The 17,571-nt window shown below is 38.8% G+C and overlaps 1 protein-coding gene across 1 annotated transcript; it reads left to right on the top strand.

The window, feature by feature from the left end:
- The first annotated feature begins 420 nt into the window (after positions 1–420).
- On the top strand, positions 421–17,399 carry LOC127417586 (DNA-directed RNA polymerase II subunit RPB2-like). The gene is made up of 25 exons (XM_051657610.1): positions 421–558; positions 1,005–1,077; positions 1,217–1,367; positions 1,468–1,580; positions 1,758–1,977; positions 2,063–2,221; positions 2,337–2,501; positions 3,790–3,986; positions 4,084–4,203; positions 4,463–4,649; positions 5,972–6,115; positions 6,221–6,360; positions 6,558–6,669; positions 6,784–6,938; positions 7,025–7,223; positions 7,618–7,786; positions 7,973–8,069; positions 8,179–8,273; positions 9,070–9,320; positions 12,027–12,116; positions 12,486–12,593; positions 12,769–12,882; positions 16,348–16,508; positions 16,765–16,960; positions 17,117–17,399. Exons 1-25 carry the CDS (start codon positions 540–542, stop codon positions 17,204–17,206), a joined length of 3,525 nt encoding a protein of 1,174 aa, XP_051513570.1. The 5' UTR covers positions 421–539; the 3' UTR covers positions 17,207–17,399.
- The last annotated feature ends 172 nt before the right edge of the window (positions 17,400–17,571 follow it).

Here is a 17,571-nt window from a genome sequence, read left to right on the forward strand (position 1 = left end):
TATTCTAATTACCAATGATTTAAATTGTAACTGTAGTGGAATACAGTTACTTATATTTTAACGTAATCCCTTTACATGTATTTGGTTACTCCCCAACACTGCATATAGATGTATTCCCTTTCCCTCCTGGGTCCACATTCATTGCCACCTCCTTTTAACTGTCTCTTTAATTAATCCTTTCATTTCTGCTTTGCTCAGAGGTGCGCATCACCGGATTCCCTTGTTATGTCTGTCCAAATAAACGGTTCTGAAACAAAATTTTAAGTTAATTTTTTTTATTTATTTTATATTTATTATTATTTTTAATGTTTTAAATATTTTTATTTTATATTTAATATTTAAATTCCGTCACTTATTTAGAAAATAAATGCAACGAGAAATGTACATGTAATGTATTATTTTTACTAATGCCGGAAGTGACGTATATTTCCGTCGCCGCTTGTATTTCTAGCGGTTCAGACCGAACGCGCCGTACAGTGGGGGCGCGGATACACTGCTTTCATTTTCATTAAAACGTAATATATTTACCCTCAAACACCATGTATGATCAAGATGAAGGTACGTGTGCAGAATGTTAAGCGCAGTTTGTGCCTTTTTGTTGTTATTGTGCAAAGGAAGGTGTAACATGAGAACGTGTTCTCAGTGCGCTAACAAGCTATTGTTAACCTCTTCGCCGTTGTTCAAGTTGTGCAAAACAAACTCTCTTTGTTTACAATACCACCTCTTTTTGTGCAAAAGAGTTATTTAACAGCCCGACGTGTTTAATTAGTGTTATAAAGTAGGAATTTTTAGTGGTAGTGTTTTGTAACACTCTTTTGCCGGCGTTATGAACAACTGTTGTATTTCCAGATGAATTATGAACCAGTGCCAACAGACATGCTATTGTAATAAATCCTGAAGCATTGCAAATCTTTGTGTCGTTTCTTGTTCTTCTCACCTGGTTTGTGTGACTGCTCTCTGTTTGTTTAGATCTTTATATAAATAATGGCGTGCTTTTTCCGCAGATATCCAATATGATGAAGATGATGATGAAATCACCCCAGATCTGTGGCAGGAGGCCTGTTGGATTGTTATCAGGTAATACCAAACCAGGGTATGAATCATCTAAAAATATGCTGTGCCAATACTGTGATTGGGAGTGCATTAATTGCTTGTAGGAATTCCCCCATAATAGATTAACTTGTCTGACATTGTTTTACATTGTTTCTATTTCCAGCTCTTACTTCGACGAGAAAGGTTTGGTGCGACAGCAGCTGGATTCATTCGATGAGTTCATCCAGATGTCTGTGCAGAGGATCGTAGAGGATGCACCACCCATCGACCTGCAGGCTGAGGCCCAACACACCTCTGGAGAAGTGGAGGAGCCGGTGAGTGTCTCCAGGACCTGAGGGCATTTACATCCTAATGACTTCTCGTAAATTGAATGAAATAATCTGCTTTGTATACTTAACTGTTGTTGTTTTGCAGCCACGGTTCCTGCTGAAGTTTGAGCAGATCTACCTGTCCAAACCCACCCACTGGGAAAGAGATGGCGCCCCCTCACCTATGATGCCAAATGAGGCCAGACTCCGAAATCTCACGTAAGTGATGCACTTCTGTGGATGAGAGCCATATTTCTCAGTGTCGTGAAGAGCTTACTCAAACGTAGCGTGTTGGGCTGTACATTTCCTTGAATCTACCTATAAAGTATAACATTAAATGATGCAGTAGATGAAGCTGTGATCGTGCTATATCTGAATGCTCACCATGTTCTGCAGGTACTCTGCTCCTCTGTATGTGGACATCACTAAGACCATCATAAAGGATGGGGAGGAGCAACAACAGACGCAGCATCAGAAAACGTTCATAGGGAAAATTCCCATCATGCTCCGCTCCACATACTGCCTCCTGAGTGGCCTGACTGATCGTGATCTCTGTGAGTTGAATGAGTGCCCTTTGGATCCAGGAGGCTACTTCATCATCAATGGTTCAGAGAAGGTCAGCTTCGTTCCAAAACGTGGTTGTTGGTGAAATGATTATTGGTCTGATTTTGATTAAATTGACAATGTTTTCTGCTGCTTAGGTCCTGATTGCACAAGAGAAGATGGCTACTAACACAGTGTATGTGTTTGCTAAGAAAGACTCCAAGTATGCTTACACCGGAGAGTGCAGGTCATGTCTGGAGAACTCATCCAGACCCACCAGCACCATCTGGGTCAGCATGATGGCCCGAGGAGGACAGGTCCGTTTCTGTAGATTCTGAGCACATAGAATTTTCTGTCACTGGAAATGAAAGCCACCTCATTAACCGTTTGATCACTGAATCGTATGTGAATGTCTTTTTCTTTCTTGTCTAGGGAGTAAAGAAAAGCGCCATCGGCCAGAGGATTGTCTCCACACTGCCGTATATTCGGCAGGAAGTACCCATCATCATCGTTTTCCGAGCTTTGGGTTTTGTGTCTGATAGAGACATCCTGGAACACATCATCTATGATTTTGATGATCCTGAGATGATGGAGATGGTAAAAGTTGCTTCTTGTGAAGAATTAAGTGTCATTTAAGAATTGACCTGTCACGAATATTACATTGTCACTTGATCACAGTTATTTGATCTAACTGTGATTATTTGAGAGAACCACGATTGTTGTGCACTTCAAATTCCAATCAAACGTGTCTCATTTTTCATTGCAATAGTACATTATGTGAGCACTACAATTGAACTCAGTCTAACCAACCCACACCGTGGACCACAATCAGAGCAGCTCCTGAAGAGCAGCCTATGGAGCACTCTGATGTGCATGCACCATCTGCTGTAGTTCATACTGCAGCAACAATATAATGAAGGCCTAACGTACATAGTTAATGCAAAGTGCTCTGGTTTCACTTTAATTTAATTTATGTATAATGGTTCATGTTTTTGGTAGTTGCTGGTGTGTTCACACAGTTTAAGGACTAGTGCACCCAAAAATGAAATTTCTCTCATCATTTTCTCATCCTCATGTCATCCCAGATGTGTAAGACTTTCTGTTTTCAGTAGAACACTAACGAAGATTTTAAAAGAATATTTCAGCTCTGTAGGTCCATACAATGCAAGTGAATGGTGGCCAGAACTTTGAAGCTCCAAGTAGCACATAAAGGCAGCATAAAAGTAATCAATACGACTCCAGTGGTTAAATCCATGTCTTCAGAAGTAATATGATAGTTGTGGGTGAGAAACCGATAAATTTTTGTCCTTTTTTGCTATTAATCTTCACTTTCAATTTCATATTCTTTTGTTTTTGGCAATTCACATTTGTTCATATCGTCACCTAAAGGCAGGGAGGAGAATTTATAGTAATAAAGGCCTTAAATATTGAACTGTTTCTCACCCACACCTATCATAACGCTTCTGAAGACATGGATTAAACCACTGGAGTTGTATTGATTACTTTTATCTGCATTTATGTGCTTTTTGGAGCTTCAAAGTTCTGTTCATCATTCACTTGCATTGTGAGGACCTACTGAGATATTCTTCTAAAAATCTTTGTGTTCTGCAGAAGATAGTCATACACATCTGGGATGGCATGAGGGTGAGTAAATGAAGAGAGAATTTTCATTTTTCGGTGAACTATCCCTTTTAGCGTTCACTGTGAGATGGACAGAAGACAGTTAAATTATTATTAATTACAATTATTTGTATGATTGGTAATCGTCAGCCAAATTTTATTATAGTGACAGCTCTAAGAAATTTGTGGTTGTGATTTAACTCATGAGTAAAAGTAATGTTTGTCCAGAAGATTGCTTCGTTGATACAGACTCTCTTCTCCCCAGGTAAAACCATCTTTGGATGAGGCCTTTGTGATTCAGGAACAGAATGTGGCTCTGAACTTCATTGGCTCCAGAGGGGCCAAACCTGGTGTCACCAAAGAGAGGAGAATCAAATATGCAAAAGAGGTTCTACAGAAGGAGGTGCTGCCACATGTTGGTGTATCAGATTTCTGCGAAACCAAGAAAGCATATTTCCTAGGGTAAAGGATTCAATTGTTGCTGTTTGATGCAATGTTGTAAGATTTTTATGTATAGGGAGTGATGTAATCTGGATTTTGTTGGTCTGTTTTTCTTTAGTTATATGGTTCACAGATTACTGTTGGCTGCCTTGGGCAGACGAGAGCTGGATGACAGAGATCACTATGGCAACAAAAGGCTCGATCTTGCTGGGCCACTGCTTGCGTTCCTTTTCAGAGGGTAAGACCACTGTAATCAAACAGTTTTCATTAATGAAAAAAAGCATAAACCAAATAAAGGATAATGCACATTCGTTAGCACAAAATAAATCCCAACATGGAGCTACACGGCTAATTACCAAATAAATGAATTAAAAGAATTTAGTATTCTAGAGAACTGTGTAATTTATCCTTGAAAACGGTGCATGTGTCAACACTGTGTCATTGCACACAATTGTTTTATAACAGAGCCTATTTAAAATCTACATGTTTGTTTCCAGAATGTTCAAGAACCTGCTGAAGGAGATCAGGATATATGCTCAGAAGTTTATTGACAGAGGGAAGGACTTTAATCTTGAGCTGGCCATTAAGACTCGTATTATTTCTGATGGGCTCAAGTACTCTCTGGCCACAGGCAACTGGGGGGATGTGAAGAAAGCCCATCAGGCCAGAGCAGGTGTATCTCAGGTGAAGTCTGCTTTCTGCACTATTTTTATTTATTTTTTTCTGATAGTTTAAGAAGTTTTCTCTGTGTCCAAATGAAAATGTCCAATAAATGGTAATAAAAGGTGTGAGATTTTCCTTCTTTTCAGTCCAAAGTATACTCTGCAGTTCCTCGGATGTTTAAAGAAATATTCCGGTTTCAATACAAGTGAAGCTTAATCAACAGCATTTGTAGCATAATTTTATTTACCACAGATTTTGACTCGTCCTTCGTTTAATAAAAAATTCAAAAATGAGTTGCAGTAAGGCATTTGCAATGGAATTGAATCGAGTCATTTAATAAACATAAAAATACACAATGTTTCAAAAGTGTAGCCACAAGATGTAAACATGCATGTTAAAGGGATAGTTCACCCAAAAATGAAAATTCTCATAATTTACTCACCCTCATGCCATCCCAGATGTGTATGACTTTCTTTCTTCTGCAGAACACAAAGATTTTTAGAAGAATATTTCAGCTCTGTTGGTCCTCACAGTGCAAGTGAATAGTTACCAGAACTTTGAAGCTCCAAAAATCATACAATGGAAACATTGAAGTAATCCATAAGACCCCAGTGTTTAATCCATGTCTTCAGAAGTGATATGATAGGTGTGGGTGAGAAACAGAACAATATTTAAGTCCTTTTTACTATAAATCTCCACATTAACTTTCAGATGAGAAAGTGAAACTAAACGGCACCACATGTAACTTTCAGATGTAAAAGTGAAAGTGGAGATTTAGAGTAAATTTTTATCTGTTTCTCACCCACACCTATCATATCGCTTCAGAAGATATGGATTTAAACACTGGAGTCATATTGATTAATTCTAAGTTTCCTTTGTGTGATTTTTGGAGCTTCAAAGTTCTGGTCACCGTTCACTTTGCACTTCGCTTTGTGAGGACCAACAGAGCTGAATATTCTTCATAAAATCTTTGTGTTCTGCTGAAGAAAGTCATGTATCTGGGATGGCATGAGGGAGAGTAAATGATGAGAGAATTTACATTTTTGGGTAAATAATTTAGTGTGATAAAATCACAAACAGGGTTTACCGGCTGTTGTAAGATGTAATATTGACTAACTTTACACTGAAGCTTAGTAAGTGATTTTATCACACTAAAATCATGTTAACACGTATACTTTTGTAACTGTATTTCAATGTTTATAGACTGGACCCTTTGACTTCCATTATAGGGTGTCTCACTGTATCCAACATTTTTGCTTTTTTTTTTAAAATAAACAACAGAGCATTCCTTTTATGTAATTGCATGGTACTTGATTTCTCACATTGACATTGTTCTTGTTCAGGTGTTGAACAGGTTGACCTTCGCCTCCACCCTTTCCCACCTGCGTCGTGTAAACTCTCCTATAGGACGAGACGGCAAGCTGGCCAAACCCAGGCAGCTCCATAACACACTGTGGGGTATGGTGTGTCCTGCCGAGACCCCAGAGGTAGGACCCTTAAACATCCCACAGACCACTAAAGATTCAGGGTCACATACTAAATTTCGGTTGTGGTTCGAGAGATAGAAAGTAAATGAAGGTGTTTTGTTCCAGGGTCATGCTGTAGGTTTGGTGAAGAATCTAGCTCTCATGGCCTACATCTCTGTGGGATCTCAGCCATCCCCCATCCTGGAGTTCTTGGAGGAATGGAGCATGGAGAACCTGGAAGAGATCTCGCCTGCTGCCATTGCAGAGTGAGAGTCATCCTGATCTATAGGGGGCAGCACCACACTGACAATTCAACCAATTGAATCACTAGCACTGCATTTTGTGATTGCACGATGCTGATTATAGCTTTTGAAATAGCTTTTTTTTTTGTCTGTTGATCTTATTATTAATTTTGGTAGAAATTGAGAACTAATGTCATGTGAATGTGTGTTGGATCCTTCAGTGCAACGAAAATCTTTGTGAACGGCTGTTGGGTGGGTATTCATAAAGATCCTGAGCAACTGATGAACACTCTGAGAAAACTGAGGAGACAGATGGACATCATTGTGTCTGAGGTGTGACATCATAACTGACTTCAATTAACTCTTGCATCGCTCACAATTCAACATGGGTATTAGTGTACTCGGCAGAGTTGTGAAAATTGTGATGGTATTTTCACTATGACCCAGGTATCAATGATCAGAGATATTCGTGAGAGGGAGATCAGGATCTACACAGACGCTGGCCGGATCTGCCGCCCACTGCTCATTGTAGAGAAACAGAAACTGCTGCTGAAGAGACGACACATTGACCAGCTGAAGGAGAGAGAGTATAACAACTACAGGTGCATCATCTTAAGCTGGTTGCAGTTCTTATTGGTTTACTTACTGTTGTCATACTATTTTAAAAGACTATCTGTCTCTTGTGCAGTTGGCAGGACCTGGTGGCCAGCGGTGTGGTAGAATACATTGATACACTAGAAGAGGAGACTGTGATGTTGGCCATGACCCCCGATGACCTTCAAGAGAAGGGTGTAGCTTATTGCTCCACTTATACACATTGTGAGATCCACCCATCCATGATCCTGGGCGTCTGTGCCTCCATTATTCCCTTCCCTGATCACAACCAGGTACTGCCCCTCATGTGGATCAGTACAATTTTATTTTAGTCTATTTTATGACTTGCATCTAATTAAGTCTAATCTACAGTATGTTAGACAATTTTGAGGTTTATTTCTATTACAAAATACATAGGCGTAGCCATTTCAAATGGTTTTACTTGGAAAATGAGACAAACCAATGCAAAGTGTTGGGTAGATTAGTTCTTATAGTGTTATATATAGATGCAAAGTAATTCACATTTTGAGTTTTGGTGACACAAAAAACCCCTATAAATTGCAATTTTGATTTTTACAGTGTACTTAATTTTTTTTTTTTATCCTGATTACATAATCCACATTGCATGTAGTTCATGACTGACCAACACCGCAATGTAGTTTAATGATTGCCTTTTCCTATCCACAGTCTCCCAGAAACACGTACCAGTCTGCTATGGGTAAACAAGCTATGGGAGTTTACATTACCAACTTCCACGTGCGTATGGATACCCTGGCCCACGTGCTATACTATCCTCAGAAGCCCTTAGTCACCACCCGCTCCATGGAGTACCTGCGCTTCAGAGAGCTACCAGCAGGTAACGCTGTTGCTGATACTACATAATAATTGCACTGTTCAGTTAAACTTAATTTAGCTCCCTTTACATGCAAAGTGGTCTTTGATTCAGGCATAATGAAAAGTAAACCAAAAACATGATATGAAAGTGATTTTGGACCACATCAATTGCACTTTCAAGGCAGTAACACAAGTATTTTCTCTTAAGGCATCAATTCTATTGTGGCTATTGCATCATATACTGGATACAACCAGGAAGACTCTGTCATCATGAACCGATCGGCGGTGGATCGTGGATTCTTCAGGTATCTATTCCTGTGTATAGATTTCAGCCGGCCAAGTTTTAATGTGAAACCATGTTTGAAATTGTCCTATTTATCAGTCATGTTTTGATTAAAATATCTCTGATTGCAGATCAGTGTTCTATCGTTCTTACAAGGAACAAGAGTCGAAGAAAGGCTTTGACCAGGAAGAGATCTTTGAGAAACCCACCCGAGAGACGTGTCAAGGTGCAGTCCTTGACTATGTTCAGGATGCAATGCCAACTTATTACCTACTGCATGCTGTGGAGTATATACTCTATACTGCTTACACACACTGACAGTGGAATGTTTGTGCAAAGTAAAAAATACAGCCGGGGCCTTTGTAGCTCAGCGAGTAAAGACGCTGACTGCCACACCTGGAGTTGCGATTTCGAATCCAGGGTGTGCTTTGTGACTCCAGCCAGGTCTCCTAAGCAACCAAATTGGCCCGGTTGCTAGGGAGGGTAGAGTCACTTAGGGTAACCTCCTCGTTGTCGCTATAATGTGGTTCCCTCTCGGTGGGTCACATGGTGAGTTGTGTGTGGATGCCGCAGAGAATAGCATGAGACTCCACACGTGCTATATCTCCGCAGTAACGGGCTCAACAAGCCACGTGATGAGATGCGCGGATTGACGGTCTCGGACGCGGAGGCAACTGAGATTCGTCCTCCGCCACCCGGATTGAGGTGAGTCACTACGCCACTACGAGGACTTGGAGTGCATTGGGAATTGGGCATTCCAAATTGGGAGAAAAAAATAATAATATTACAGCCAGATAAAACCATAGAGAATTATACTGGACTTGGTTTTAAACATCAACTGTGCCGGGTGAAAATGTCTTGTTGCGCAATGCTGTTAACTGTTGTGGTTGTATATAACCTCAGATTCACATGGAAGCATTGTGCTTGGTAAGGACTGAGTGTTGCAGAAAACTTCTGCAGAAAAGCACATTGTAGAGTTTATCAGTCAGGTTGAAGTATGCTTATCTTTCCATGTTTTTAAGGTATGCGACATGCCATCTATGACAAGTTAGATGATGATGGATTGATTGCTCCTGGTGTGCGTGTATCTGGTGAGGATGTGATCATTGGCAAAACCGTAATGCTTCCTGAGAACGACGATGAGCTGGATAGCACTAACTGCCGCTACACTAAGAGAGACTGCAGCACTTTCCTGCGCACAAGCGAAACCGGCATCGTGGACCAAGTCATGGTCACGCTTAACCAGGAGGGCTACAAGTTCTGCAAAATCAGAGTGTGTATTTTTATTTATTTTTTTACTCTTTTGAATGTTTATTCCTTATTTAGCAGGGCTTGAAATTTCATTTGCCCCCCCAAAAAAATTGTCAGTTACTCGCACTTAGGTTGTTCCAATCTCGCATGACTTCTGTAGAGCACAAAAGGAGAAATGGTGAATGTACTGGCAACTCTTTTTCATATAATGAAAGGAAACAGGATCTCAGGTTGTCAAGTCTTCTGAAACCATATGATAGCTTTTTATGAGCAACAGACTGCAATTTTAGTCATTATTCACTTATAATCTTCCCTTACAGAGAAGTTTTGAAATAGATTACAATAGTCAGAATGGACAAAAAGCATTGGTTCTCGCCAGTCTTTTTTATTTTTCTTATTTTACAGCTTGATAGCTCGAGCCCCCATTCACTTTCATTGTATGGCCACACTCTTCTATACATTCTTCAACATTTCTCCTTTTGTGTTCCATGAAAGACAGTTAAAGGGATAGTTCACCCCAAAATTAGAATTCTCTCATCAATTACTTACCCTCATATTATCCCAGGTGTGCATGACTGACTTCAGTAGAACGCAAACAAAGATTTTTAGAAAAATATCAGTAAGTCCTTAAAATGCAAGTAGATGGTGATTCGACTTTTGAAGCTCCAAAAATCAAAGACAGTCAGCATAAACGTCATCGATACGACTCCAGCGGTTTAATTAATGTCTTCTAAAGCGAAACGATCGCTTTTGGTGTGAAAAAGTTAAATATTTAAGTACTTAACTATAATCCAACATTTCCGGTAAGCTTCACGAGAGGGTGGAGTTCACACAGTCTCTCATGTGATGTATTCGCGTTGGCATGTTACCAACGTAATGTCACGTTTTTCTCTCTGTTGAGACATCCAGGATAAGCACACAAACCCACCATTGTGAGTAAAGAAACAGATAAATACAGATATAAACTAAAACCAACAAAGCTTCTGTACTTCTACACTCTTACTCGGTTGTAAACAGCGCTGCTCTTCCGGGTGTGTCACACGTGCCTCAGTTCTTACGTGTCTCATGTGCCAACGCGATTACGTCTTGATTTAGAATTTAAAAAAGTACTTGCATATTGATCTTTTTCGCTCCAAAAGTGATAGTGTTGCTTTAGCAGACATTAACTGCTGGAGTCCTATGGATGACGTTTATGCTGACTGTCTGTGATTTTTGGAGCTTCAAAAGAGAAATCTCCATTCACTTGCATTTTAAGGACCTACTGAGCTAAGATATTTTTCTGTTTTTCTTCAAATGTGTTCTGCTGAAGAAAGTAAGTCATACACACCTGGGATAACATGAGGGCGAGTAAACAGATGAGAGAATCTTCATTTTTTGGCTAACTATTTAAAAAAAAATACACATTGATTGGCTTCAAATAAAGAATAAATCGGCAGCTGCATATAGTTGAATAATATCAGAAAATATTTATTGGTGTGCCGTTCACAAACACATGGCATTTTAAGAGTTTGGATGGTTTAGGAAATTAACGCAATGTGTTTTAGACAGTTCTTAATTCTGTGATCTCTTGTACAGTAGAACAGCAATATGTCATAATTGTTTAAAAGTGTGTCGTGTTGACCGATTGGGCATTGATTTGTTTGTAAGTAGGGATGTCCCGATACTATTTTTTTGAAAATGAGTATGAGTACCGATACTTCATTTTTGGTACTCGCCGATACCGAGTCCGATACGTTTTATTTATTTATTTATTTTTTTCCCCAGCAGTTTTAATTTGATCAAAATAGTGTTTAAATAAATGAATTCATTAAAACTTTAATCAAATGAAAATATAACAATTATTTTTCAACATAATTTTGTATTTTTTATTTTTTTTATCAAATGAAGTGCTTATATACAGAAACAGCACAATCCAAATGACAACACTGGAATTATATTTTGTTGAATAAAGTGCTTCATAAGAGAGCATCACAGATGTGAGATACTGCTTAAGTATAATACAATTACTACTGATTTATTATTATTATCCTTATTATTATTATTAGTGTAGTAGTAGCATTACAGTGAATATTACATACATTTACAGTAGTGATATATTTCTGTCATACTTTTTTCCTATGACGGAGCTTTTATTTTGAAGTGTTTCTTTGTTGTTTTGACCAATAAGCTCTGACGTTATGACAGCAGCTTCCCATTCTGGATAAGTTGGTCGCAGTGTGATTTAAAGTGATTATTAAACCGCAAAAGGCTGCTATTTCATTAAATAAGTATGTACTCTGTATGTGCCTTGCATTACAATGTGAATTTGCACTCTGTTTACTGTCATCTGCTGCAAACAGCATGTGATGCTCATGACGGTGTTTTCACTGTATGAGTCTTTGGAGGAGCTTTAAAATGTATGAGCAGCCAGCATCAGTACAACACCGGCTCTACACATTCACAAGTGCTCACATTTGAGTTACATGCAAACTATATATTTATCTCATTAAATCGCAGCTTTGCGGTTAAATAATCTCACTAGGACATAACGTGATTTTAATTTGAATGTTTACATAATGACATTCGTTCGTCAAATACGGTATAGTTTTTTGGTATCGGAGCATTTTTATAAGTACGAGTACCAGTACTTGAGCACAATTTTTGACCCGATAACAGTATCGGTATTGGGACATCCCTATTTGTAAATACACTCTGGTAGTGAGTGTAATTATGTTTGTATTTTCTGCAGGTCCGTTCAGTTCGTATTCCACAAATCGGAGACAAGTTTGCCAGTCGACACGGTCAGAAGGGTACTTGCGGTATCCAGTACAGACAAGAGGTAAGATGCGACAGATTTTGAAAGTTATTTCCAGAGATATTGCAAGGTGCAACAGAACATTTTAAAAGGGGTTACTGGGTGCCTATTTATTAATTCCATAGAAAATAGCTGCCTTTAAACGGACTTCCCCTAACAGGATTTTGAAGTCAAGTCACATGCTGTAGTCTTTCCCATCTTCACTTTTAATGCAGTCCACTATGTGTAGGCTAGTTTTGTTTAGACTAGCCTGCAGTCAAAGGTCTGTACACAGGATGTGCATTTTAAACAGTGCCTGATAGCTGAGACTCTCACAGTCAAGTCATTATAAACACTTAATGTGAAATCCAGATCCAGGTGCAGGGTGTGTCTGACCTGAACTGTCTTTTTTAGGACATGCCTTTCACATGTGAAGGAATCACCCCTGACATCATCATCAATCCCCACGCCATCCCATCCAGAATGACAGTCGGCCATTTGATCGAGTGTCTGCAAGGGAAGGTACTTTGTTTGTGCTTCTGTATCGATGTGTACATTAGCAACAGATTTTTACTGTTGAGACATCTGTCTGTACAAGGGCGTAGCAAAGTTGAATAATGTGAGCAGGTCTGGTCTTTTCCACATGGTAAATGTACATCAGTGCTGATGAATACTCAGTGTTTTCTCTTCTTTTCAGGTTTCCGCTAACAAAGGAGAGATTGGTGATGCCACGCCATTCAACGATGCTGTGAACGTACAAAAAGTCTCCAACCTCCTGTCAGAATATGGCTATCATCTGAGAGGCAACGAGGTGTAGAATTTGTCCTATGTTTGTGCATACCTGCCAGTGTGGCATCACTATTATAGGTGTAGTGTGTAATTTCTGCGCCACTAGCTTCAGCAAACAGAACTGCGAAAAATGTATTCATTCAAATTTTCGGAACACTCCTCTCGTCGGCCGTTGGCAGAGACTATTTGGCAGAGACGGGCCACTTCTATTAAAATGAATGGGAGAAATTTGAACGCCCGACCAAGGAGCTCTAGCGCCCAACGGTCAACGGATGTAGATAGGACGTCCCACCTTACAGTTAAAAGAGCCAATCACCTTTTAGATACAGACATCGTCTGTCAATCAACTCGAGAACGTGCATGCGCTTTAGCTATACAAGCCAGGAAAATTGCGTGTTTTAGTGTAATATGAGGTAAAAAAAAATTATGATTCCAGTATTATCAAATTTTATTGCTGATTTGACATATGCTCTTTAATCGTAATCTTGACCAACCATTGTTGAGATTTTGGTCTTTCTCCATTCAAGTAGATAGGAGCTACACTGGCATGACTGGAAATAGCCTCCCGAGAGCGTTCCAGAGATGGCCGGCAGTGGATTGACTTGCTAGAAAGACTTTGCCATTGGTTGAACAAACGCGGTTGCTCAGAGCGAGAAAGCTGATAGTAGAAGGGATTTTTAAAGGAGTATTCTGGTTCATTACAAGTTAAGCTCAGTTGACCGCATTTGTAGAATAATGTTGATTACACAAAACATTTTCAACTCACCCCTTGTTTATTACCCAAAAAAATAAAAAAGCACAAGTTACAGTGAGGCACTTCAAATGAAATGGGGCTGCACACAGTTTCAAAAGTATAGCCACAAAACGTAAACATTATACACGTTTACGTGATTTTACACTGACCTTTCTCAGTGTAAAATTATATCCAATATAATAATAATAATAATACCTTTTATTTATAATGCGCTTTTCTTGCACTCAAAGCGGTACAAGATTGAATAAACACATAACATACAACAGCAACCACCATACCAACAAATTTAAAAAGACTAAACATAAAATTACTAACAGCAGCAACCACACATAAAACTAATATTAATGAATATTAAAAGACTACCTTAAATGAGTCTTAAGTAACTTCTTAAAACAATCCAAGGTTGGGGTGTTTCTAATAGTAAAAGGAAGAGCATTCCATAGCTCAGGGCCTCTGAAAGAGAAAGCTCTTTTCCGCTATAAATTTAAGTTTGCAGGAGGGCTGCTGAAGTGCAAATGAATTGGCAGAATGAAGAGAACGGGAGGGAGTGTAGGGCGCAACAAGACAGTGCAATACCATGAACTGCTTTATATGTTAAAATGAGAGTTTTAAAATCAATACAAGCATGGATGGGAAGCCAGTGCAACTGCGAAAACACATGTGTAGACATGGTGAGGTGTGTGTAAGAACACGAGCAGCAGAGTTCTGAATATACTGAAGCCTATTTAAGGTTTTTGCTGGTAGGCCAGAAAAGAGGGCATTGCAGTAATCCAGCCTAGAGGTGATAAAGGCATGGATAAGCCTTTCTGCATCAGCCAGAGAGAGGAAGGGCCTAAGTCGGGCAATATTTCTAAGGTGGTAAAAGGCTGTTTTGGAAATATGTTTAATGACATTCAAATGTCAACTGAGCGTCAAAGATGACACCCAGTTTCCGCACTTGAGAGGAGAGAAGCACAAGGCTGTTGTCAACCATCAATTTAAGATTTAGGTCAACTTTACGTGTAGCAGCCAGTGTACCAATGAGCATGAGCTCAGTTATGGAACCGTTCAGCTTTAGAAAATGATGCTGCATCCAGGTACTAATTTCATGCAGACAATCCATCAGCATAGTTAAAGTGCAGTTAATATCAGGGCCAGTGCTGATGTAGATTTGTGTATCATCAAATCTACATCAGCACTGGCCCTGATATTAACTGTGCTGACGGAGTATATATATCCAATATTGCAACTCATTGCCATGATAATGCAATGCTAGTAAACACTATAAGTGATTTTGTTACACTAAAATCATGTATTTAAACAAACTTAGAAAAAGAGAGAAAAGTCTGCACACCACGGCTCCAAAATAAGACAGGTGGGAACATTCAAATAAAATTTTCTTATTTTGAAACCATGGTGTGCCGACTTTTCTTTCTTTTTATGATACCAATTTGGTTGGGCACCCACGTTGAGCTTTTTTGCCGTTGGATATGCGTGCTTTTGTGCAATTTCTTTTTTTTTTTTTTTAACAAACTTACATCTGTTGAACAATCATTTACACAGTCTCTTTGTATTTATTTTCCTTTTTAATCTTTTCAGTTCTTTCTTGCTTTTTCTTTTTGTATAATTCCTTTTTTTTTTTCACTTTTTATTTTATTTTATTTTATTTTTTATTTTTTTTATAAAGGGATAGTTCACCCAAAAATGAAAATTCTCATCAATTACTCACACTCATGCCATCCCAGATGTGTATGACTTTCGTTCTTCTGCAGAACACAAAGATTTTTAGAAGAATATTTCAGTTCTGTAGGTCCATTTAATGCAGATAGTGGCCAGAACTTTGAAGCTCCAAAAAGCATATAAAGGCAGCAAAAAAGTAATCCATATGACTCCAGTGGATAAATCCATATCTTCAGAAGCGATATATAGGTGTGGGTGAAAAACAGAACAATATTTTAAGTCATTGTTTTTTACTTTAAATCTCCACCTTTGATCAGCCCCAACCAGTAGGTGGCTGCATGTGAAAGTATAGATTTACAGTTAAAAAAAGGACTTTAAAGATCTGTTTCTCACCCACACCCATCAAATCAATACAGAAGACATGGATTAAACCACTGGAGACTTATGGATTACTTTTATGCTGCCTTTTGGGCATTCAAAGCTCTGGTGGGAGTACCAACAGAGTTGAGGTATTCTTCTAAAAATCTTTGTGTTCTACAGAAGAAAGTCAGTCATACACATCTGGGATGGCATGAGGGTGAGTAAATGATGAGAATTTTCATTTTTGGGTGAACTATCCCTTTAAATTACTTTTTTATCCTTAAATTTTTTTTTTCTTTCTCTTTTCTTTTTGGCCTGTTGGGCAGGAACCCATTGAAAATCTTTTGAATAGAGCCTAGAAAACATTGTTTTTGCTTTTTAACTTTTTTTTTTTTTTCATGTATAAATAAAAACTCAAACTCATGTTAGACACAAATATTTTTAATGTCTTGTGGCTATACTTTTAAAATGTATTTCATATTTTTTAATGTTTATGAACTGGCCCCATTTACTTCTATTGTAAGTGACTTACTGTAACCATCATATATATATATATATATATATATGAGGGGAAACAATATTTTCTGTGTAAATCATTGTGCTACAAATGCTTTTGATTGTGCCTAACTTATATTAAAAAATACACACTTTGTCTTAAAGCAATGATATTTAACTTACAGTATTAAATGAGAGTGATCATGTTTTATGTTGTAGGTTTTGTATAATGGTTTCACCGGCCGGAAGCTCACGTCTCAGATCTTCATTGGACCCACTTACTACCAGCGCTTGAAGCACATGGTGGACGATAAGATCCATTCGAGAGCACGCGGGCCAGTCCAGATCCTCAACAGACAGCCCATGGAGGGCAGATCACGGTGAGTGTTACACATCATATGAACTTCTTTGAAACTACAGAATAAGATACTTTGGTTGAAGGGCCAAAATGTTTGCACTTTGCAGGCATTTTTGTAGCTTTACACTGTAAAACCCAAAGTAGCTTTAGAAGTGAACTCATCAAATTCGACTTGGTAATATGGAACATAATATAGACTCTCATTCTACAATCACCTAAAGTCATTATTCTGGGCTTTTGAATGGCACTCATTTGCTTCACCCCGTTTTCTCCTTCAGTGACGGTGGGTTACGTTTTGGAGAAATGGAACGTGACTGTCAGATCGCTCATGGTGCCGCTCAGTTCCTAAAAGAGAGGCTTTTCGAGGCTTCTGATCCATACCAAGTCCACGTCTGCAACCTGTGTGGCCTCATGGCCATCGCCAACACCCGCACACACACCTACGAGTGCAGAGGATGCCGTAACAAGACACAGGTGAGCACGTGCTTATGTAGTCTTATAGGATGGGTGGTGTGACATAGTCATTAGAAGTTATTCAGGTGACTTAAGATTACACTCTAATGTTGCAACCCCTTTCATATACTTTGATTTAGTGTCTCAAGTGACCGTTTCCCTGCTCTGCACTTTCAGATCTCTCTGGTCAGGATGCCATACGCCTGTAAGCTCTTATTCCAGGAGCTGATGTCTATGAGCATCGCCCCACGGATGATGACCAACTAAACGCCCACATGGTGAATCACAGGAAACGGGAACCCAGAGGAAATTACAGGGCAAATGATTTTGAATAGATTCCCAACAGCACTTCCTGCAGTAGCTGCTGGGCTTGTGTAAAAAAAAATTAAACAGTTTTGTTGTTTTTCATGTGTCGTCTTTGTTCACCCCAAAGTAAAATAAAGCTTCGTTTTTAAAAATATTTCATTGCAAGTAGTGAGTTTCTTTACTATATGATTAAGGTGTCACTATATGAAAACATGTTTGAAGCAATGTAAAACAATTCCACATTATCCAATTATTTTGCCTTTTTTTGGAAAATATTAACTGAACATGCTCAATATGTAATTGACAGCATTTCCACGAAGACAATA

The sequence above is a fragment of the Myxocyprinus asiaticus genome, chromosome 27, assembly GCF_019703515.2.
Source record: "Myxocyprinus asiaticus isolate MX2 ecotype Aquarium Trade chromosome 27, UBuf_Myxa_2, whole genome shotgun sequence".
NCBI classification, from domain to species: domain Eukaryota; kingdom Metazoa; phylum Chordata; class Actinopteri; order Cypriniformes; family Catostomidae; genus Myxocyprinus; species Myxocyprinus asiaticus.